This window comes from Panthera leo, chromosome D4 (assembly GCF_018350215.1).
Source record: "Panthera leo isolate Ple1 chromosome D4, P.leo_Ple1_pat1.1, whole genome shotgun sequence".
NCBI lineage: Eukaryota > Metazoa > Chordata > Mammalia > Carnivora > Felidae > Panthera > Panthera leo.
This window is the reverse complement of record NC_056691.1, coordinates 62,195,598-62,221,018: the sequence shown is the minus strand read 5'-3', so window position 1 is coordinate 62,221,018 and position 25,421 is coordinate 62,195,598. Positions and strand designations below refer to the sequence as shown.

Here is a 25,421-nt window from a genome sequence, read left to right as displayed (position 1 = left end):
GAGTAAATAGATTCAGAAAGTTTAAGCAACTTGCTGAAGGTTGTGTAACTAGTTCCCTGCAGAACCCAGACCTGAACTAAGACTGTATGACTCCCTGTTCAGTAATCCTTCCACAGCACATCTATCAGTCCTGGAATATAATCCTTGTACAGAATGAAGCTGCTTCTCAAATCAACGTGCAAATTACGTATGCGTTTAGTAGGTTTGATCATCTTTTCTAGAATTACTAATAGGAGTGTCTTTTTCACACAGTATACAAGCAGGATTATCAAAATCTGGTGTGTGAAAGTAAGGCCCAACCTCTGCCTTTGCTATATCTCTCAGGACACTTGTGGATGGAAAATTATATTTTAAATATCTTTATCATGAAAAACTGTATTTTTATTATGAGAAACTTCAAGCATAAAAATAGCATAATAACCATTTATATGCTCATTACCCAAATTTAACAATTAGCAAGATTTCTGCCACATTTGCTTCCTCCAACTCCTTTCTTATTATTTTTGGTGAAGTGTTTTAAAGCAAATCCTAGAATTCCTATTATTTAATCATTCTGCACTACGGTATTGATCCACAAATAATGTGGACATGAGCACAACGTCATTACGGTATTCAGCAAAATTAACAGGAATTCCTTAGCAAAATCTAGTACCCACTCCAAACACAGATTTCCCAGTTTTCTAAAAAAATGCCTTCTTTATAATTGGCTTATTCAAATTAGGATTCTTAGTCAATACTTGATTCATGGAAACACAGTCCAAACATCCAGAAATATTTTAAGACCAAAGTCTATGCCTAGTGTTTGGGGACTGACCATATTGCAAATTACTACTATTGAATCTTTCTTCACCCCAAATTCAATTTAGAAACACTCAAGTGCTGTGAATATTCCCATCGATGCCGGAGGGTGGCTGTCAGATAGTTATTGACTGAAAGCCAGCGGTAGTTGGCAAAAATTATGTCTATACAGTGCACATCAAGTGCTTGGTGTCAGTGCATGAGAAGTAAAAATTAGCACCACGTTGATGGTAACCAGTCAAGAAACAATGTAGATAAAGCCAAGAGACAAGATACAATTGGCCTTGCCTGTGCAGGAATGGTCTGATGGGATGAGTGGAAGGCCTAAACTGGAATGTCAATAAACATCAAAGGCAGAGCCGGGTTCTGACATTTGCACGTCAAGGTGCACTGCTGATGAAACATTAAAGGAGACTAGGATATTGCCACTGTCTCTTTTCATCTAAAGATTGGCAAGTACAGTTAGGAGGATTTTTCCTTCAGTCTTTTGGTCTGTAATTAACATATGTTTACTCTAGGAGGCAGTAAGCACCTTAATTCATACTCTTACTTAGGCCTGAAATTTAAGGCTTCCCCTAAAAATGGGAACTGAATTACAACAACAAATGTTTTTACTGTTTCCTAAGAAAACAGCAGTCAGGCAGTAAATACTGTTATAGAATAAATCCTTTCTAATAGACCTAATAAATCACCACAAATTCCTTAGGATTCTTAACCTTTCCCTTTTGCCTTTATGGGATTTCTAAGAGCGAAATCTTCTCTCTCACATATCTGCTTTCATGTCAAAACCTCAGCCTTGAGGATTCTGCTTGGCTTTCCAGCTTCCTTCAATGTCCAAACCCCTAAATCTTCGAGTCTTCTTGGTTTTGCAGTTGTCATTTGACTATAATAGAGACAGTGAGTTCTTTATACAACCCCTTCCAAAGTAAGACATACTAGTCTGATTTACCTAATACTGTATGTACTCGAAGAATTCCAGAGTTTCTTTCTTTCTTTTTTGTTTTTTTTTTTTTAATTTTTTTTTTTAACATTTATTTATTTTTGAGACAGAGAGAGACAGAGCATGAATGGGGAAGGATCAGAGAGAGAGGGAGACACAGAATCCGAAACAGGCTCCAGGCTCTGAGCTGTCAGCACAGAGCCCGACGTGGGGCTCGAACTCACGGACTGCGAGATCATGACCTGAGCCGAAGTCGGCCGCTTAACTGACTGAGCCACCCAGGCGCCCCTGTTTTTTTTTTTAAAGTTCATTTATTTTGAGAGAGACTGAGACAGCACAAGTAGGGGAGGGGCAGAGAGAGAGGGAGAGAGAATCTCAAGCAGGCTCCACACTGCTAGCGCAGAGCCTCATGTGGGGCTTGAATCTACGAAGCCGTGAGATCATGACCTGAGCCAAAACCAAGAGTTGGATGCTTAACCAACTGAGCCACCCGGGCGCCCTAAAGAATTCCAGAAATTTCTAATGCAGGTGTGAGGCAGGGGAAGCTACTGGGAGCCTGAAAGCATCAACTCAACAATGCAAGTTATTTACTGAGCACTTACTTCCTGAAAAGCACTGTGAGAAACACAGAGATGACGATTCTCTTCAGGAGTTCTCTGCTAACACAGAAAAAGGATTACATAAAATTATCAGATAAAGTGAAGTGTGCTAAGTGCTATACAAACCCACAGTGTGGGGGAGAGCTTTGTTTGGAACACCTGCCTCGGGGATCAGAATAATCTTCTTAGATGGGACTGCATTTGAATGGAGGAATGACGTGACTAACAATTATATTAGAAATATGATTTAGGGAGGCTACTTGGGAACCAAATGAACTGAAGGAGGGAAATTTCAAAGGGTGCAGAACAGCAAGGAGGCATTGCAATAGTCCCGGGAATGAGTCAAAGAGGGCAAGATTTAGACAATGGTGCTGGTAATAAAAAGGAAATGACAGTGTGAACCAAGGAGAGACACTGAGTCTGAAAGACGGATTTAGAACTCACTGGCACCCAGGTGATTACTGAAGCCTCCGTGGAGATGGGCTGAGAGGAAAGATCTAATCCTTGAAGAATGTTTAAAAAATAAAAAAATGGAAAAGGAGCCAAAATAAATGGAGAAGGAGCAGACACGATTGCAAGAGAATCAGGAAACTAAACTGTCACAGAAGCTTGGAGAAGATAGTCTCAGTAAAGGTAAAGAAGAGGGGTCAGCAGAACCAGGCGATGCAGAAAGGCCAATGAGAGTAGACAGGGGGACCAACATATGATTTCTCAATGAGGGGTCTGTCAGAGACCACTCAGACACTGTTTCAGCGTAAATGTGAGGATAGAAGGCAGACAGCAAAGGCGGGAACTGTGAGTAAGGGTAAATAAACGGAGCAGTGCAGGCACTCCGAGAGCAGGAGGGCTTTATAGGCAGAGAAGACAAACTTCAGAAAAGAAATAAATTGGAAAATAATAGGCGGAGGCTATCTTTAATGGGGAGGGGTTCTGAAAAGTAGTGGGAGGGATGAAGGGGTTCACCCCAGAAAGGAGGAGCAGTTTTCCTAACACAAACAGGTGGCCTAGAAAAAGTGCCCCCTTCTCCACAAAATCTCCCACAGAACTGGCAGTGGTTATGGGGGTGGGGCTGGTGTCATGGGAGGAAGCACTGCAGTTATAGCATCCGTGAACAATGGTTCCAAAACACAGACCTGGCCAGGCAGAGCTCAGGTGTGGAAGTCACATGTTCAGAATCTTCCTAGATCCAAGATGGCCAACACTGTCTCCTGCTTAGACTTCACACTGTGTCTGCTCCTTTTTATTGGGCCTGGGCCCTGGGGCATAACTCCAGCCTAACTCTGAATCTTACATTATTCAATCCTCTCACCTTCTCCTTATTTTTCATGCCACATGATGGCACCTCTGTCCACTAACTGATAATAACCTCTTTATCAGGAGAAATTTCTTGAACATAAGACACATTCTACTGTCCTGACCAAATTCCTAGGTCTGGTCAGTCAGGACTCCCCTGACTTTATGCCAGCTACAAGCCACAAGAACCTAAGTGTCCTCATCTGTAGAATGTGAGCTTGCCAGAAGTAATATCTAAAGTTCTGAATAATTTTAAAATCCCATGATTCTAAATCAACACTTTTCTTTAGGTTTAGGATTTCTTACTGTAGTGTGGTGTTTCTTTATGAGTATACTTATTACTTCTGAACTAGTATCTAAATTTTTTTTATATAAAATTTTTTAATATATTTTTTTATATAGAGATTTTTTCATATAGCAGAAAGGATGTGAGTTGAACAACAATACATTCTTTTCATCAATAGCTTACCTTTCTTCATTATTTTCCATCTGATTAGGAAAAGCAGCAAAGTCTAACAGTAATTTAATGGCATCAAGATATCCGTTGTTACAGGACCAGTGCAAAGCTGTTCTTCCCTATAAGCATAAACAAAAATCAGGTATATCTGGAGTAGGTATTTTTGGACACATACTTAATTATGAAAAGGGAAAATATTAAATATACAGTGGAGAAAATGGATGGTATCTTAACCAAGTGATCAAAATTAATACTATGTTAAAAGGAACGATATGTTTCTAGAGGTGATACCCCGAGAAGGATTCAATATCACTTGTATAATATTCTAACCAAAAATGTAAAACTTAAGTCTAATTATGAGGAATCATAAGGCAAACTCCAATTGAGTGAGATTCTACAAAATAAATGACCTGTATTCTTAAAAAAAAATTTAATACCATGAAAAATAAAGAAGGCATGAAGCATTGCCAGAGATACAAGGGGGATATTTCATAGTTTTAAAGAAGTCAAAGAGGAAGATATCACAACCCTAAATCTGTATGCCACAGCTATTAAATATACAGAACAAAAAATGACAAAATTAAAAGGGGAGATGGTCAAATCCATAATCACGGTGAGAGATTTTTAACCCGTCCTTTGTAATAGTTCATAGAACAAATAAATAAAAGAGCAGTAAAGATATAGAAGACCTGAACAATACAGTAAAAAACTTTGATCTAAGTGATATATAACATTGTATCCAACTATGACACAATTAGTATTCTTTTCAAGTGTACATAGAACGGTTACCAAAATCGATCATAGGCTGGGCCACAAAGAAAGCCTCAAAAGACTTTGAAGGATTAAGATAATTCTGAAATAAAGTAAAGTAAAATAAAATAAAATAAAATAAAATAAAATAAAATAAAATAAAACAAAATAAAATAAAATAATTGTGTTATTCTGATTGCTTTCTGACCACAGTAGAACTGAAGTTACAAATCAGTGTCGTAGACAGAATAAATGCATGCTTTTGCAAAGATGTCTACATCCTAATCTCTGGAATCTGTAACTATGTTATGATATTGGAGAGGGGGAATTGAGGTTGTAGATGGAATTAAGGTTGCTAATCAGCTGAACTTGAGATGGGGAGATTATCCTGGATGATCTGAGCAGGCCCAATGTAATCATACGGGTCCTTGTAACTGAAGGAGGGAGATGGGGGAGTGAGTGTCAGAGTGATGCAGTGTGAGGGTGACTCAGCTAGTCATTGCTAGCTTTGAGGATGGAGGAAGGGGGCCACAAGCCAACGAAGGAGGGCAGCATCTAGAAGCTGGAAAAATTAAGGAAAAAGGTGACTCAGCTAGTCATTGCTAGCTTTGAGGATGGAGGAAGGGAAGCCAACGAAGGAGGGCAGCATCTAGAAGCTGGAAAAATTAAGGAAACAGATTCTTTCCTAAAGCCTTCAAAAGGAATGCAATCTTGCCCACACTTTGATTTTTAGCCCCATGAGACCCATTTTGGACTTCTGACATCCAGAACAGTAAGATAATATATTTGCGCTGTTCTAAGCCACTAAGTTTGTGGTAATTTTTTTTAGCAGCCAGGAGGAAACCAACATAATCAATAATCGAAAGATAATGAGAAAATGCCAAACTGCCTAGATATTAAACAATATGCTTCTAAATGATCTATGGGCCAAACAATAATCAAAATAGAAATTAGAAAATGTTTGAACCCAATTATAGTGATGGTGCAACTTTGTGTGTGTGTGTGTGTGTGTGTGTGTGTGTGTGTGTGAGACAGAGAGAGAGAGAGAGAGAGAGAGAGAGAGAGAGAGAATCCGAAGCAGGCTCCATGCTCAGAGTGGAGCCGGACGCAGGGCTCAATCCCACGCTGTGATCATGATCTAGGCCAAAAATCAAGAGTTGGATGCTCAATTGACTGAGCCACCCAGATGCCCCAGTGATGGTACAGCTTATCCAAACTTTCAGGATAAAGCTAACGCAGGCTTAGAATAAGAATCATGTGTAAATACATATATTGGAAGTGAATACTAAAAAAAAAATCAATGATTTAAGCTTTCACCAAAAGAATCTTTAAAAAAATAGTAAATCAAACCTGAGGGAAGTAGATGGCAGGAAATAATAAAGATAAGAGTAAACACCAATGAAATAGTAAATAACTTCAAATATGGAAAATTAACAAAGACAGTAAGTCCTTTGAAAAGATGAATAAGATGGAAAAATTTTTTTAAAAAGAAAAGAGACAACACACATTACCAATATATGAAATGAATAAGAGGAAATTACTATAGGTCCTATAGTCATAAAAAAGGTAAGAGAATATGTGACCAACCTTATGCAAAACATTTGATATTTTTAATAAAATGGATCAATTTCTCAAAAAATGCAACTTACCGTGGCTGAAAAGAAAATAATTAGAAATCTGAATAGTCTTGTATTTATTAGTGATGCTGAGTCAGTTATTAACACCTTTTACACAAAGAATACCTCTAGATAAGATGGCTTCACCAGGGAATTTTTCTGAACATTTAAAAGGAAGTAATATCAGTATTACACAAATTCTTTAGGAGAATAAGAGGAACTACTTCCTAACTCCTTTTAATTCACCATGTAAACAGCAAAGAGGTAAAAAAAACATGTTGAAAGATGCAGAAATAGTATCTAACAAAAATTAAATGGCTAATTGTGAATAAAAAACCCCAATTCTTGGCAACTAGAAATACAAGGAAACCTATAGCAAACACCATATTCAATGGTGAAATAGTTAAAGCTTTCCCCTTGAGAAGCCAGAATGAATTAAGGGTGCTAACTATCACCAATTCTATTCAACATTGTATTGGAGGTCACAGTTCAATAAGGTATGATATTCACAGATGATATGGCTGTATATGCACATAATCCAAAACAGTACATAAGACCTAAAAACACTAGAAAGTAGCTTGGCATACTACTTATGTAAGAAACCAGCAACTTGTAAAAAAAAAATGTAGAAGATACTACAGATTGCAAAAGATGCATTTCTAATAACATAGGTACAAGAACCATTTTTTACATATTTTTCATTATGTCACTCTCACATATAGGAACAATCCTGATAAATATATATTGAGTGAATTAATAGAAATTATATTTTCTGGCTTGGAAAAACATAATATGCCAGTATTTTTGAAGACTTAATACAATTAAACTAGCAAAAAAAGTCCATAGTGGCAAAACTGAGAGAAGTCAATACAATCCTATATGGCTAGGGAAGTGGATATTAACCCACATGGGTTAGAAAGCAGTTTGGCAGTAATATATAAGAGCTGAATCATATTCATATACCAATAATAAATAATCTCACTTAGGGGAAATTATTCTAAGGATACAATTAAAAAAAAGTTAAATGCACTTTGATGATTAATGAAATGTGATTTATAATATCACGAAAAACTATCCAGCAATAGGAAGTTACTTATTTAACTTTAAAACTGGGGTTACAAACATAGTTTGGATCCTGACTCTCCACAATAACCCTGGCCCTGTTGTCACCTTAGGGTAATTATTTAAGCTCTATGAGCTTCGATTTTCTACCCTGCAAATGGGAATAATAATAGCAACTCCTTTAGAAAGTTGCTGTGAAAGAGAGCCAAAGCATAAGAGACTCTTAAAAACTGAGAACAAACTGCGGGTTGATGGGGGGTGGGAGGGAGGGGAGGGTGGGTGATGGGTATTGAGCAGGGCACCTTTTGGGATGAGCACTGGGTGTTGTATGGAAACCAATTTGACAATAAACTTCATATATTAAAAAAAAAGAAAGTTGCTGTGAGAATTGAATGAGTTATGAAACATAAAGCTCTTAGAACTTTGGAATATTCAGCATCTATGATTATGTGGAAAATTATATACCAAAGGACAAAATGCTGGTGATAATTTTAAGTGAACAAAACAAAAATGTGGTTTATGAAGTATCATATATGTATGTATACACATACATACACATATACCATGTATGTTTATTTTAAGAAGTTATGAAATTATTCCCATTCTGTATTATGGCTTTGTTAAATTATATATGGCTATAGAGACAAGAACTAGAAGGAAAATAGGGAAAAATAAGACTCATTTTTAATTAACACATAAATTTATAAGTGATCTCTTTACTTGGTAAAATGTTGTTTTACTTTATTTTAGTTAATGAAGAATAAACAAACACCTTGGAGCAAACAATACAGAAAAGACTTAGAATTTCTACCTCTTTGTCTTGAATGTTAGGGTCTGCATTGTTTTCCATGAGCACTGCCATGCAGTTGATGTAGCCGCCATAGGCAGCGCACTGCAGAGGGGTTCTTCCCGCGTAATCTTGCACATTTGGATTGATCTTATTTTCTATCAAGATCTGGCAAACATCAGCATTTCCTCCCAGTGCTGCCCAATGTAGGAGAGAGTGTCCATCTTGATCCACTAGATCTACCCTTGCTCCACCTGAAAAAGCAAAAATATCAGTAAAATGTTGAACATAGAGAGCACTGATCAAAAAGGAGTCTGAAAACAGCAGTCCCTTAAATGCTTTGCTCTTAGCATTGTATACTATCTGCTTTGGATTTTTACAACAAGCCTGTAAGCTGGTCAGGGTAGGAGTCATTTTCCGTTTACACGAAATCAAACTGAGGATCAGGCAGGTGAAGTGGTTTTTCCAAAATCACACAACTACCAACAGGTGGAACTAGGAGTGGCCCTCAGGTTTCCTGATGCTTGTGTGTGCATGCGTGCGTGCACGCCCGTGTGTGTGTGTGTGTGTGTGTGTGTGTGTGTGTGTGTGTGTAGGTGCGCATGCATGTGTGCATGCATGCGTGTATGCGTACGTGTGGGCACTCCTCCCTCCATCTGTCCACCCGGGTGGCCCTCTGCCTGTAAGCGTTTCAGCGAATGCAACAATTCCTACCTTCTGAGAGAGACTTAGTAGGAGCACTCTCAATAACTAACCTTTAATAAGTGTCTGGATCACATCTTTGTGTCCCATCTCACAGGCTCGGAAAAGTGGAGTGTGCTTCATGACATCAGTGGCATCTACTTGAGCGTTATTTTCCAACAATAACTTCACGGTACTGACGTGGCCAGAAAGGGCCGCGGCATGTAATGCTGGAAAGGGAGCAAAAGAAAGCAAAGAACTCTTTGATAACAACGTCCACTTTTTCTTATTCTGTGTATCTTTTCCTCTTCTGATGTCTTCATTTTGGCTAAATGCAATTTAATCTTAAGGATTCTCTATTGTTCACTTCTACAGATTTGAATCTTCCTTTCTATTCATATGTACTACTCACATTTCCCCTCCCTTCCTGTCTATCTTTCTCATCTCATGGTTTCTTCCTTTCCATCCTGTTGCTCTGAAATGCTTTCCTTTCCTCAGTTACTACTTTATTATCTTTTCCTCCCTCTTAGAGGGGAAGGGAACAAAAACATGACAAAAGAGAAATGATTTAAACGAGGCAGGCAATTCTGCCCACCAACCCACTCAATAAACATCTGCCCCTGAGGGTTGGTGTAATGGGAGGTGTCAATCTACCAGCCCTTCAGTGGCTTAGCCATGCTATTCCTGCCATCGGTCTGCATACCCATGTGGTACAGAGGGTATGTGCATCCCACTGTATTCAGTGCATTTTTCATACAACATGGCTCCAAATGCAAGCCATTGATTTCCTCAGGGCCCAATTTAAGAAGCAGCAACTTGTTCAACATTGGAGAAAACACCTGAGAAGGAATGGGGTCTGCCTTCAAATGGGATTTGAAAGAGTCATTTTGACTATATATGAGTTTCATGTTATGCTGACCTGTGCCTATGTTACTTCATTCTAGCACTTGACTTATGCCATTACTCTTTGGATTACTCTTTAAATTCTATTTAAATACACCACTGCTTAAGTTCTGAGTTTGCCAGCATAAGGGCCTAGAGGTCTGGGCCAGTTCTTCCTAAGTATCATGGCTCTATAATGCCTAGAACAATGTTTCTTTCATAAGGAGTGATCCATGGACCAAACCTAGGATGCCTATAAAAACACAGATTCCCGGGCATTTACTGAGAACCTGCTACGGGCTGGGTATTAACGTAAGGGTGGGAATTCAGCAGAGAACAAAATACATAAGGTTATGTTCTAGTAGGAGAAGCAAAATAAAAATGGAATGGATAAGCAAGAAAGTGTCAGATGGTGACAGATGGTATAATGGGAGTATTAAAAGGTACCTTGATATGCAGAGTGACTAGGAGACCACTTTAACGGATGATGATGGAAAGCCTTGCTAAGGAGCTGATATTGAAGTTGAGACCTGAATCATAAAGAAAGAGAGAGCAATGTAGAGATCTCTAGAGGGAGGAGTTTGGGCAAAGAGAACAGTTGATCCAAGGGCAGGAGTGAATCTATGTGTTTAAGGAAGGCTAGGAAGCTGCAGCACAATGAATAAAGGCAAGTAAGTCGGAAAGGTAGAGAAGGCCAGGTATAAGTGGCCACATAGGGCCCAGTGATGAAGACACTGACGGACTTTACATAGGTGAGTGATAGTATTTGACTTGTGCTTTAATCAGATTGCTCTAGCTGCTCTGAAGAGAAGGCACTGTAGTAGGTTAGAATGAAAGCAGGGAGACCAGCTAACACTATTGAAGAAGACTCAGTAAAAAATGATGGTGGCTTGAGCTAGGGTGGCAGGAGTGGAGATGAAGAGAAGCAGAAAGATTTAAAATATAATTTAGGGACACTTGGGTGGCTCACTTGGCTGAGCACTGGACTTGATTTTGGCTCAGATTATGATCTCACGGTTTGTGAGGTTGAGACCTGCTTCCAGCTCTGCACTTACAATGCCTAGCCTGCTTGGGATTCTCTCTCTCCCTCTCTCTGCACCCCCCCCCCCCGGCTTGTGAGCACATGTGTTAGTTATGGATTGAAGAATTGAAAAAGCAAAAAGGAAACACTGAGGTATCACAGAGGTAGTAAATGCAGAAGACAGCCAGCAATTCTAGGACTAGGGGAACATAAAGAAGAAGATGGAATTGCTAAAACCTAAAAGCCTAGAAGAGGAGCCCTGTGGAGTGGAAACTCAGACCTCTGAGCAGGGCTCTGCTTGACTGGTGTTGGTGCTCTGGGGCTGGTACTGTGAGTGTTGGAGAAATTGCAAGAAATTAACCATCACCACTGGAACAAACTATCACTGCTGTGTTGAAGAAGACTGACTAGGGTGATGCTGACAGGAACAGGAAACCAAAACAAGAATAGTAAGCAAACAGGAAGGTGTAATCCCATTCTTCTAGCTTCTAGTTTCTCTTTACTGCCCCTTATGGGTGGATTCTAGCAGGGCACCTACTGGCAAAGGGGGAAATGTGGTCTGCAGAGCCCGGGCCCTGGCATGTCAAAGACAGGAGAGTCCCGTTATCATATCTAAAAAACATTAGCAAAAATTCCGCCATATTGAATACACAGATAATGCCCATATTTTCCTGATGGTTTTATATTTTTTTTTCAGTTTATTTGAATGAAGATCCAAATAATGTCTGTATGTTGCATGTTGATGAGAACTCTTCTTTCATGGGAAGCAAAAACAACCCTGTAGAGGGATGATGGAGACAAACTCACTCTCGTAGAAGAGAAATGGCAGGAAGGCATGTCTGACATATAATAAAATCCCCTTAAGAGAAAGAGCCAGGGAACTGACGAATCTGAGAAGAAGTTATGTCTGAACTCCAACCATGGGGCACATCAGAAAGACACCTTTGGTCAAAAGGATGGAAGTATCCTTGCCCATACTTTATTAAAATACACGACAAAGTTAAACTAAAAGAAAAGCTAGTGATGGAGTGAAAGCCTGCATACTAATGGGAGTCTGACAAAAAATGAAACGTTCAGACCATTTATAAATTCAATGTCCCACATATCATGTCTGCAATATACCCCTCTTTAAGAAGCTTAAGGTCGGGGCGCCTGGGTGGCACAGTCGGTTAAGCGTCCGACTTCAGCCAGGTCACGATCTCGCGGTCCGTGAGTTCGAGCCCCGCGTCGGGCTCTGGGCTGATGGCTCGGAGCCTGGAGCCTGTTTCCGATTCTGTGTCTCCCTCTCTCTCTGCCCCTCCCCCGTTCATTCTCTGTCTCTCTCTGTCCCAAAAATAAATAAAAGACGTTGAAAAAAAAAAAATTAAAAAAAAAAAAAAAGAAGCTTAAGGTCAAGAGACTCATAAATATGGAGAACAAACTGAGGGTTATGGGAGGGGTTGTGGGAGGGGGGAGGGGCTAAATGGGTCAGGGGCACTAAGGAATCTACTCCTGAAATCGTTGCACTAGATGCTAACTCATTTGGATGGAAATTTAAAAAAATAAAAAATAAAACAAGTTAAAAAGTAAAAAAAGAAGAAGCTTAAGGTCTACTGTGAAGTGCTGATAAAGAAATACTCTTGACAGTTAAAGTCTTTATTAAAATTGATATTACCTAAAACTCTTTAAAAAACAGTTTAGAAGGGGTGGTGGCATAGGGATAGAAAGGGAGATTATTAGGTATAACCCTGCCTCCCCACCAAGTGCCACATCAGTAGTTCTGGTGGGTGCAAACAGCTCTACTGTGTTTCCACAAGTAAGAAAACACTGAGAAGCTTGTAGCTGAGTTTTTACTCTGGTCTGTGTTGTGCTAATGTGCGATTTTCTTTCTTTTTCTGACTTGTAATTAGGATATAGTACCCAAGGTAGAGACTTCCAAGTTGACAACGAAAGCTAAAAAATTCATACCTTTCTTATCAGCCAACACACAGTTAAAGGGGCCTCTTCTTAGAAAAAGAGAGCGAAAGAAGGATCTACTGAAAGCTTTGGATGCAAATCTAATGTGAAGCTCTGAAGCTTCAAGAGTCATGTGGGGGTTATCTCTAAAATGGGAGATATGGGAGGAGGTGATGCTCTTCAAATCTGAGAAAAGAGCACATTAAATGAGACATACATAGATATGTGCATTCCTTAAAATATAATCCTGTATTTTTGAAGTATGATCGATAACTACTAAATATGCATAGTTTAAGTACAGGTTTATTTATTTATTTTTTTTATACCAAGATAAACGACATGAAGAGTTCTCATAATCATGTTTAAGGGGCAATCAGGCTTTTAAACCAAATGCCACCATTCACCTGGTAGAAACATAGGCTAATTTGAGCCATCAAACTTGGAGGAAATAAAGCTTTTGGAGTGATATCCTGGTAACCTAAACTTAAAATGTGCCAATGGAAGTCAAACAATATTAGATTAGGAACAATGATTTCAGGCATTACTGTACAACTTGTAGGGCACCTATACACTTTGGAACCCTAAAGAAAGCAAATGGAACAAGTCTCCCAGTTCTTACCTGTACCTCCGTATTTGTCTGCCATGTTAATATCAATGTCAGATTTTAAACTCAGCATAGTCCTAAGGACATCATCACTGCCTTTTCCAGCAGCCCACATAAAGGATGTTCTTCCTTCCAGGTCTGAATCATCTTTCACTGAAGGATGTTTTAAAAATACTTTAACTGTTTCCTGTAAGAAAACTTGATTAAAAAAAATTGAGACAAGAGGGTAGCATTTTCTATGGTAATAAAGCCAGTGTTATATGTGACTTCCTCTAAGATGCGAAGTATTTTTTCCCTGCTTTCGAATCAAATGAAATTATCTTTTTTATGAATAATGAAACTACAATTTCCATTGAAAGTAACAATCCTCTTTCTTTATATATTAGTTTTAGTTTCCATACATTTCAAACACACAACCTAACTCCCTCATTCAACATCCTCATAATTGAGGATGAACATCCACAATCAAGTTTGAAAACTTTATAGGTCACTCTTTGAGAGATGAAGTGATGGTTAAAAGACTCATGGGGTGCCTGGGTGGCTCAGTCAGTTAAGCGTCTGACTTTGGCTCAGGTCATGATCTCACAGTTCGTGTGTTCGAGCCCCGCGTCAGGCTCTGTGCTCCAGCTCAGAGCCTGGAGCCTGCTTTGGATTCTGTGTCTTCCTCTCTCTCTCTGTTCTTCCTCCACTCATGCTCTGTCTCACTGTCTCTCAAAAAATGAACAAATGTTAAAAAAAAAATTAAAACACTCAAATATTCAGTGTCATGACCAACATTAAAACATTAGGTTTTTCTTGGACATTTTACATGCAGAGACCTGTATACTCAGCCATGCCTCATACATTCTCTTGTTGTGTGTTTTGCCACTATAATTAAAAAAATATTTAATGCACTTACTGAATAATGATGTGTAACTACTGACAAATGCAGTGTTCAGTTCATTTAAACAGATATTTATTTATCAAGTCCTATATTCCAGGTCCTTCCTCTATGGAATCACACTAAAATTAGGACCTGCAATAATCCTAACAGGGCCTGACAATTTTAATGGGGGTTAATATTCACAGCTTTCTAAATTGCCTCTTTCCTTAAGCCTCAGATGCTTACACACATTTAGGGAGATCATAGAAACTTTAGCTTGAATGGAAGTAAAATAGTTTCAGGAAAAAAAAAAATTCTGGAGGTTGTGAGCTGGCCCAAAGTGTCTAAGTGTTGATGCTCAATATTCTAAAGCAAGAAGAAATTCAAGGGCAGCCCTTCATTCCCAGATGAAGAAGTTTGGGTTCAAGGTCATACAAACACTGGTGGTAGATACAGGAGTGGAGTCCAGAGCTAAATCACAGCACCCTTTCCACTGTATACACCGTATGCCACTGTATACACCGCTTCCTAGTGTTAAAACTCATATTGAGCTACTGAGGCGTTAGAGTGGAGTGCTCTTAGGATCTACTGTGTACGCTTAGTACACACAAGATTGGAATAAACAAGTGGATTTTAAAACTTGGTGATTTTTTGGTCTGTTTTCTTTTACTAATTTGTAAACATTTCCTTGTTGAGTATGTTTTCTTAATGATGAATGTTCACAGAGGTTTGTGGATTTTTGTTATTATTTTCTAAAAAGGGACTTATAGCCTCCTGTGGGTTAACAGAGTCCAAGGAGATCAAGGGGCTTGAAACTGAGCTTAGAAGATTTGCATAATTATTAAAAAATCATCTCTGTAATTGGCAGATTATCCAGAGCAAGTATTTCTTTGGATAAACACCCATAATGTTCTGCCATTCTTCCTTATTCCCAGTAGCTTAGTCACTTAATTGCTGGTATCTGTGCACATGTTAAATTTGGAGTCTAAGATGTGGGTTCAAGATCTTGGGCAAGTCATTTCATCTCTTGAAACCTTGGTTTCTTCCTCTTTAAGTTAGGGATACCATGTCCTCTCACAGGCTTGCGTTGAAATATGAATCGAGTTCTGATTTCCGTAGGTTTAATAGGCTGGGCCAATGAATTTCTTATCTATCTGTAACAAGAAAGGGCTCCTCTTCAGAATATACTTTGTCTTTTTCTGAGACAATAGAATAATGGGAGACAATAGAAGATAATGGTTTGCCAAAAGTCTAGGTGATACATTTATAGAAATGCCAGGAAGGAGAGACCATAGCTATAGTTGCTCTAGGTACCAGAGACAAAGAACGATGGGAAAATAAGATATTTTAGGAATCTGAGCATTAAATTTATTCAGTGGTGCATTTGGGAAGGTCAGGAAGATAGGATTACACTATGCTGATGATGGCATTCTTATAACGTTTTTAAGTTTGTTTATTTTGAAAGAGAGAGAGAGAGAGAGAGAGAGAGAGAGAGAGCAAGCAGGGGAGGGGCAGAGAGAAAGGGAGAGAGAATACGAAGTAGGTTCTGCACCCTCAGTGCAGAGCCTAATGTGGGGCTCGAACCCACCAACCATGAGATCATGACCTGAGCCGAAATCAGGAGTCGGACACTTAAGTGACTGAGCCACTCAGATGCCCACATTCTTATAATTGAATGTAACCAAAGTTTCCACTACACACACCCATGCAGAATACAGTAAAATAAACTCTGACTGCTTTGACATGTGCCTTTTTGGATAAGTCTCTAGTTCTTGGAGGCCACTTACTCAGGAAGCTGAAACAGCCTAGCTGCTATGTTACGGGCTGGACTGAGGGACATAAAGGATGCAAAAGTGCTTTGTAAAACTGTAAAGGGTGGCAAGGGAAGAATTATTAATAATATTCAATATCTTTAGAAATAATTCACATTTTTGCTTTCTCAGCTATATAATACACAAAATTATTAGCACTAGCAATAGTAAGAATGCATTGCATTTCTTGAGTCCCTGCTCTGTACCAAGAACTACACTAGGCACTGGGCACAAATTTTCTCTGATTCTTACAACAATCCTGAAAGGAAAGGTATAATTATCCTCATTTTACATGTGAAGAAACTAAGGCTTAGGAAGCTAAGAAACTTGTGCCAGGTCATACAGCCAGCCGATGGCAGAGTCAGGATCCCAGCCAAGGTTAGACCAGTTCTAAGGCCTTGCCACACAAAGAAAATACTTGAACACTAAATGTATATAAAACCTTAGTGCCATAAAATTAACCAGAAGATGAAACATACTTACATAGAACAAAATGTTACACTGAACAGTTAATATAAAAACTGTGTTAAAATTTCACATGACTTACAACTATCCCTTGCTTTACAGTCAGAGTTAACAGTCTGAGCAATTGTTAAAATACAATCGCTACACAAACAGAAACACTAGTACGTGTAAAACTGAAATGTGAATAAGGTGAGCGGATTGTAGCAATGTCAATTTCCTGTTTATGATACTGTTTCATACTTTGTAAGCTGTTACCTTTGGGGTAAATGTGGCTGAAGGGTACATGGGATCTAGCTGTTTTATTTCTTATGACTGCATATGAATTTGTAATTATGTCAAAATAAACATGTAATTATGCAAAAAGATAACTGTCACATTTTACTTACGGCAAAGTTACTCTGAGCTGCGTAGTGCAAGGGTGTTGCTCCTTGGCTGTCGGATGGGATGGTTCCAGATTTATTTCTTTCTAAAAGGAGATGGACAATCTGTGCATGGCCTGAAAGTAGACACAAGGCAGTTATCACGTAAAAGGACTAGTTAATTTATAATCTATTTTAAGGAAAGTTTTCCGAATAGTGGCCCCCAGTATAGCTTCTTCTAACTTCTCACTAAAATACTATGATCACGTAGAACAAAGGCGAACACTTACAACACTGAAATCTTAATGATTCAATCAGAAAGGAAATGATATGAATTACAATTGCTAGATTGAGAAAGAGTATATTAGGTATCAGCCCACTGCATTCCCTCGCTCTGTTTTATAAAACTGTCCATTAAAAACAGGAGGGAAGCCAGCCCCTGTCAGCCATCAGGGTCCCTAGTATCCAGGTCCCACTGTACAGCTGATCAGAACCGCACAGCTTTTCGGGAGGACAAAGTATAGTAGAGCCTCTTGTAACCTCTGAGGCCTCCTATCAGTCCGCTCTACCCTCCCACCTCCACTTTTTTCACAGTAGGTGGTGATTTCAAATCCCAGAAAACGTGTGGCAGGAATGATGAGGTGGTGGCAGAGAAAATACTCTGCAGTGCATTCTGGGGGATGTGGTTTCCGCAAGTGAAGAGCTATAGAAAGGATCAAAGAATGAACAAACATGGTAGCGGCATATTTGGGAGGCCTGAATATCATGCATTCTATTGCTTCCATGTTCTGGGGACCCGGGCAGCAGAAGAACATGGACACACCGCAGGAGAAAAGCAGGCAGAAAAGGGGAATGTGGGTGGGAGTTGTGCTCACAGACCTGCTCCCAGGTATGACGCAGACGGAGTTCTGAGGTGGGCAAAGTGAGATCACAGGCAGACTACTGAGACATGTCATCTTGTTTGAAAGATAAGGAGAAAAATTCTGTAAAGGCAGTATGAAAATACACTATAGGACAGGGAAATAGGAACACCATCAGGAGACGAAACGCATACCTCATAACATGATCTAGAGAAGGGTCCAGAGGAAAAACTCAGGAAACTGTTTGGCATCCTTGACTTGGGCAAAGAGATGTCCTCAATGGAACGAAACAGAATATCCTAAGAAGGAAATAATCTGAAACGCAAAGGTGATGGAAGGAGGCGAAAAGGAAAAAAGCCGAGATACAAAGAAATTGGGATGTGGGAAGGGAATCAAAATACAGCCTAAAATACAATCTATGAGAGTCAGAAAGAAAACAGAACTAGGGAACAAAAAGTCACTTTAGTGACCTGGAGACGAATTTGCGAAGTCCTCCCAGAACGCACCAGACAAAGAGAGAGGGATGAAACTGCACATTGAGGTGAAATCTAAATAATAATTATAAATCTGATAATAAGACGGAATGCAAATGCAAAAAGTATTCTGAAAAGACACAACGTGTAATTTAAAAACTAAGCCTGCAATAATAACTGGGGAAAACTTCAGACCATGTTAACAAATACTAAAAAAGCGATAAGTAAAGGCGTGCTAAATTCCTCACTTTAAATTCGGTGGAAATCAATAGACGCAGTTTTGCTTTTAACTCTGACTTATGTTTTAAAAAGTTTTCGATAAATTTAAAAGTAAACACTAATAGAACCTAAAACTCTCCTAAAACACTAGGCAATTCAAAACCAAATAACAACAAACCTAATCTATATACCAAAAGGCAGGGGAAAAAAAAAACCCAAAACATCAATAATACTCAAAGAACAGAATAGCAGAAAAAAGACCAAATCATATATCTTATAATAGTGACTATTAATGGGTAAAATTCCTTCACTGAAAGACAAAGACTCTCAGATTACACGCCCTCCAAAGCCAGACACAGACACATTTTTGCACTCTCTCATCTAACAAAGTGATCCCCAAAAAGGTTAAGTAAAAGGCATATCAGGAAAATATGAAGAAAAAAAAATCACATATCATAGTATTGGCACAAACATAAAATTAAAGTCCTCCTCCCCAAATACACAAGCATTGAATGTGAAGATTATTTTATATTTACATTTGTCAATGAATGTACATTACTCTTAAAATAAAAACGTGTTAAGATACGATGTTGAAATTAAAACCGATATATAACAGAGAATACATTTATATTACTAAAATTTAAGCATACAACAGAGGGATAGAAGATGCCACATAGCAACTAAAAATTAAATTAAGGGCACCTGGGTGGCTCAGTCAGTTAAACACGCAACTCTTGATTTCAGCTCAGGTCACGATTTCAGGGTTCAGGGATTCGAGCCCAGCATTGGGTTCTGCGCTGACAGGCAGAGACTGCTGGAGATGGTCTCTGCTCCTCCCGTTTGTGCGCATGTGCAAGTGTGCATGTGCAGATGCGCATGCGTGCGTGTGCCCGTGCGCTCTCTCAAAAGAAATAAATGAACTTAAAAATTAAAAAAAAAAAACCCTTAAATTAATTAAACAGGAGGTGGAAGCTGACAGGTGAAGGGAAGCCATAGAAAGTTTCTGGTACTCATTGTAGTTCCTCCTACCGTTGATCCTTTGACTGACAGCTCACCTAGCAAAGCTGCCCAGTGAAGTGGGGTTCGAAATAAGTTGTCGTACGACGTTATATTGCAGCTTATATATGAGGTCAAGACATCAACCACTGTCACATTCCCATCAGCGACCGCAAAGTGAAGAGGTGTCCGACCCTCGTAGTCTTGCCAGTTCAGTAAGGACTCCGTGGGAGCAGCGTCCTATTTTGAAGAAACCAGAGACTTCAGACACACGTGGAATTCTCAGTGAATCACATTTGACATAAGCATGAGCTGAGCCATTTTCTAAACCTGTATATTCATTCTCTGTTAGCACAAGTGATAAAACTCAGAAAAAAAGTATACGTTCTAAACCTTTAAAAATTTCTTGTCATGTTTAACTATAAAAAATGCAGAAAAGATATAATGAGTACCATTACTGACTATCCAGATTAAATAGGTGTCAATATATTGCCTAATGCACTTTTGTACCTGTTATGGATTCGGCTAAAGCTGTATGTTTTATACTTTTGTTCCATATGCATGCATCCATAAACAATACGTAAATTATATATGTGTGCTTTCAATATTTATACCTCTGAGTTTATACTATGTATATCCTTTGGCAGTTTTTTTCCTTCAACACTATACTTTTGGGTGTCCATGTTGATACTAGTTCATTTGTTAAGTCACAATTTACTTATCCATTCTTCTTGTGAGGGACAGTTAGGTTATTTACAGTTGTTCCATTATTAACAATAATGCTGCAATGAACATGCTTCCTTTACATGTCCCTTTGTAGCACATGTGTGAGATTTTCCTCTAGCCCAGACACCTAGAAGGGGACTTTCTGGGTACAAGGATATTTATCAATTACGTATTATCAAACTCCTCTCCAAATGGTTACACTAATTAACACATCCAGGACAATGTGTAAAAGTTTTTATTTCCCCACATGCTGGCACAAATTAACCCTTTGGTATTATCAAGCTTACTACATTTTTCCCCCCTTACAGGAATGCAAGCATTTTGCTGATGTTTTAATTTTATTTATTTTATGAATGAGGTTGCGTTTTATCATATGCTTATTGGCTGGTCTGTTTGAATTGACAGTTCACATTTACTCATTTTTCTCCTAGGTCTTTGTATCTACTGCGAGGTCCCCTTTCAAGAATAAAGGATTTATTTCCCTAGCTGCTGTGAGTGCTGCCAGCAGATGACCCTCAACTGTCAGACTTTTACAATTGCTTCAGCTAAAGACAGTTGCTTCACTCAAGGTCATATCCCTTCTTAGATTAGGTCACAGCCAAAGCCAAGCCTTCCTGCCCCAACCTGAGAACTCTCTGAAAGGCCACACAAGTTTAGAGTTGCCTGTGTGGTCATCCTATTTTATATATATATATAAAAAAAGTATGAAAGGTATTTTAAACACTTCAAAAAAAGTAGTAGAATTTTACCATGGTGGCATTTTAGGCCTTTGAGTCTCCAAAGGACTAAGATGTGTTTACAAGGAAAAAAAAAAAAAAGCCAAATCTGTGAGGAAACAAGATACGATGAGTGACAAGTATCCTCCAAGGACTCCAGATACTGGAGTTGACACATAAAGAATATAAAATAACTATCTATGAACATGTAAAAAAATTAAAAATGAAATAAAAGGTGAATAAGGTAAAAAAAACTATCAAAATGACGAGGCAGACTTAAAAAACAAGAAACAACAAAAAGAACTTTTAGATGTAAAAATATAGGATTGAGCAATGAATAGGGCAAACGAGAGAGTGGACTCAGCTGAAGAAAGGCTGAGTAAACTGGAAAGCGTGTTTGATATAATTACCCAGAATATGGCAAGAAGATGGAAGGTAAAACAGACGAGACATGGAGAATAAAATAAAAATGTCTAAAATATGTGTAACTGGGACCATAAAGGCAAGAGTGTAGAGAATGAAAGAGAGGTAATATTTAATTTTTTTAATGTTTATCCATTTTTTCAGAGTGAGAGTGTGAGTGGGGGAAGGGCAGAGAGAGAGGGAGACACAGAATCCGAAGCAGCTCCAGGCTCTGAGCTGTCAGCACAGAGCCCGATGTGGGGCTCGAACTCACGAACCACGAGATCATGACCTGGCTGAAGTCGGATGCTTAACCATCTGAGCCACCGAGGTGCCCCAAGAGAAGTAATATTGGAAGAGATAATAGCTATATATTTTCCGGAATGGACATGAATTGATAGTATACACCAAACATGACAAAAAACACCCCAAAACCCAAAACCAAAATAATGCACCAAAAAACAAACAAAAAAACCACCCCCCAAACAAAAGAACCTCCCCCCGCCCCCACCGGACACACTGTAGTGAAACTGCAGAATGCCACACAGACAAGAATGTAAAAGCAGCCTGTGAGAAAAGATAAATAATCTCTAAAGCAATGACATTTACACCAATACAGAATGCTCCACAGGAACAATGAAAGGCAGAAGGCAGCAGAAAAGCCTGAAAGAGTAGAGAAAAAGAAGTACTTAGAAGTGTGTATACAGAAAAATTATATATTCAAGAGCATGGTAGAAATGTAGACATTCCTTTTTTAAAAATGTTTATTTGTTTTGAGAGAGAGAGAGAGAGCGAGAGAGCATGCGTACAAGCAGGGGAGAGGCAGGAAGAGAGGGAGAGAGAGAATCCTAAGCAGGCTTTCTCTCTCAGCGCAGAGCCTGACATGGGGCTCAATCTTACAAACCCTGATATCATGACCTGAGCCCAAATCAAGAGTCAGATGCTTAACCTACTGAGCCACCCAGACGCACTGAAATGTAGATATTCTTAAGAGCAGAGAGCATTCACCACCAATACATCTACCCTAAAGGTAGATCCCTAAAGGGAGTTCTTAGAATTATATTTCAGGAAGTAAGATATTAACTCCAGAAGGAAAACTTGAGATTCAAGGAGAAATGCAGAGCAAAGGAATCAGTTAACATGCAGGTAGAAATAACTATTGCATATACAAAAGAATATTATCTTTTAAAGTCTAATTTGTGTGTTACAAGCAAATAGGACTAAATATTAGACTACCATAGCTTATAAACTGGAATTTGAGAAGCACTGATTAGAAACCTCAAAGAATCCACTGATAAATATTCAAAATTAATAAGAAAGTAATAAAAATTAATAAGCAAGTTGGTTAGATTCATATTCAATGAACAAAAATATCAACTGCATTTCCATGTACCTGCAACTACCAGTTAAACATACGTCTTAGGTACACTAACAAAAAATAATAAAAGTTCAGGGGCACCTGACTGCTCAGTCAATAGAGCACTCGACCCTTGATCTCCCTTGAACTCACGTTCAAGCCTCATGCTGGCTATAGAAATCACTTTAAATAAAAGCAGTATTATTTTTATTTTTTTAAGTTTATTTATTTATTTTGAGAGAAAAAGAGACAGCATGAGTCGGAGAAGAGCAGAGAGAGAGGAAGAGAGAGATAATCCCAAGCAGGCTCTGCACTGCCAGCACAGAGCCAGACATGGGGCTTGAACTCACGAAACTGTGAGATCATGACCTGAACCGAAACCAAGAGTTGGACACTCAACTGACTGAGTCACCCACGCACCCCATAAAGCAGCACTATTTTTAAGTAGCAAAAAAAATAGAAATAGTTCCAAATGTCTGTGAATAACTGAATAATGTATGGCTTGTTCAGAAAATATAGAATACTACATAATGGCAAAAAATAATATATTACAGGTATACACAGCAACATACATAAAATCACCAGCATAATATTGAGCAAGAAAAGCATGTTGCAAAAGAATACATTCAATGTGATTCCATGTATACAGAATTCAAAAGCATCAAAAATGAAACAATGTAGTGTTTAGGGATACGAATATATGTGGTAAAACTATAATGAAAATCAGGAATGTAAACACAACATTGAGGATAGTGGCTGCCTCTCAGAAAGGGGAAGAACAGAATGGTGTTGGGAGGTACCCAGGGAACTTCAAAGGTAACGGTTAATGTACTTGTTCTTATGCTCAGAGATGAGTACATGAATATTTGTGGTTTCTATATTCTTTACAACTTTTTTGTTTTTTAAAGTAGGCTCCATGCCCAACACAGGGCTTGAACTCATGACCCTGAGATCAAGAGTTGGGCGCTCCATGGACTGAGCTACCCAGGTGCCCCTTGTATTCTTTATGTCTTACAAGCATTTTACAGATATCTCTACGCAGTGTTTAATAGGCGCAAGTATAAAACAGAGCCAGGGAAGGATAAATACAAATTCAGGAGAGTAGTTGATGGGGGACAGGGCAAGTGTGGCTTAAGTAGAGAGGATGTGTTTGGAAACCGGCATGTCAGAAATTCTGTGTGGTCTTAAATAGCAGCATAGCAGCACTACCGTGTTCTATTTCTTGAGTGATGGGTTCACGTGTCTGTTTTGTTTCTTCTGGTTCATAATTTGTTTGTGTGTCGTATATACGCTTTCGTATACTGGCTATTTCATAACAAAAAAGTTGTTTGTCAGCAAGGCCACCCGGGGCCAGCAGCACCACCGTACTCACCAGGATGCATCGCACCGTATGAACAGCACTGGGATCTTTGTGGTTAGCTGCCCAGTGAAGTGGGATCTTGCCTTCGACGTCAGGGATCCCGATGTTGGAATCGTGCTTGATGAGCAGCTTCACGTGCTCCGGGTTATTGTAATAGGCACTCCAATGTAGAGCCGTTTGCTGCAAAATCGCGAGAGGCTCAGAAACACAGCAACAGTAACACAACAGATTTCCCCCAAGCTTTTATTGTGTGACGGGCACTGTTGTAAGAGCTTTCTGTATTTTACCTCATATAGTCATCGTGATAACTCTAGGCAATGAGTACTCTTGATTCCTCATGTGACTGATGAGGAAAGGGAGCACAAGGTGGATGAGTGCTCTGCTCAGGGGTATGAAGGTAGTAAGCGGCCGGATTGAGATTTAAATCCAGGCAGTCTGAAGAGGCAGTCTGACCTCTTAATCATGACAGGCATTTACGTCATCAGGTACTAATCAGTGGTAATACTGAGAAAAAGAAAAGCAGGCCGGTGGTTTATGAATAACTATCAACAAAGTAAGTAACAATCTTGATATCGCACCAAGCATTTTAAGAATTTGATAGAATGTTTTGAATTTCAGTATCTATCAAAAAGAAGATCCATGCATAGGAAATCATGGATTTGGAATCCATTTCTTATATCAAAGTACAAATTTAAATTTAACTATAATTTTATAGGATAAATTGTTAGACTTACTACTGATGTTAAGATACATGTTGCAAATACAGCGATATTGGCTTTATTTTGGATAAAAGTTAAAAGTGAACATCCTGTTGGGGCACCTGGCGGGCTCAGCAGGAAGAGCATGCAACTCTTGATCTTGGGTCATGACCTCGAGCTCCGCACTGGGCGTGGAGCTTCCTTAGAGAAAGAAATAAGGGCACCTGGGTGGTTCAGTTGGTTGGGCTTATGTCATGATCTCACGGTTTGTGGGTTCAAGCCCTGCGTCAGGCTCTGTGCTGACAGCTCAGAGCCTGGAGCCTGCTGCGGATTCTGTCTCCCCCTCTCTCTGCCCCTCCTCCACTCATGCACTCACACACTCTCTCTCTCTCTCAAAAATAAATAAACGTGGAAAAAAAATTTTTTTTAAATGAACATCCTGAACTTGTTGGCATTGCTTTAAAATCCCCTCTGCCGTTCTCATCAACAAACCACAGTAAGACTGGTCTCTGTATTAAAAGAGTCACTGAGCAAACACAAAGAAATGGTTGGGCTGTACATTATCTCTTATGAACAGCAGTATCATCAATCCAGTCTAGAATCAGATCATTCGCCAGTAGGAACCAAGCTCACTTGCTACACTAAAAACTTTAACTGTTGACATATGTGGAATTTACGTACAGTGCACCTAC

At 39.0% G+C, this 25,421-nt stretch overlaps 1 protein-coding gene across 13 annotated transcripts in view; it reads right to left on the bottom strand.

Moving 5' to 3' along the window:
- The window catches only part of INVS (inversin), a 173,909-nt gene that overhangs the window by 48,331 nt on the left and 100,157 nt on the right, over window positions 1–25,421 (bottom strand). For 11 of the 13 annotated variants that reach the window (XR_006196012.1, XM_042913663.1, XM_042913664.1 and 8 more), the window contains 7 exons: window positions 24,044–24,211; window positions 19,530–19,710; window positions 16,950–17,059; window positions 13,441–13,612; window positions 9,058–9,213; window positions 8,327–8,556; window positions 4,100–4,206 (listed from right to left, as the gene is read on the bottom strand). Coding sequence is in view for 12 of the 13 variants with exons in the window: in XM_042913663.1 (XP_042769597.1) it covers window positions 4,100–4,206; window positions 8,327–8,556; window positions 9,058–9,213; window positions 13,441–13,612; window positions 16,950–17,059; window positions 19,530–19,710; window positions 24,044–24,211 (1,124 nt within the window). In the remaining variant the exon portion in view is untranslated. Of the gene's footprint in view, window positions 1–4,099; window positions 4,207–8,326; window positions 8,557–9,057; window positions 9,214–13,440; window positions 13,613–16,949; window positions 17,060–17,976; window positions 18,181–19,176; window positions 19,199–19,529; window positions 19,711–24,043; window positions 24,212–25,421 lie in introns of those variants that run through there. The other 2 variants (XM_042913674.1, XM_042913673.1) reach the window with 2 other exon arrangements.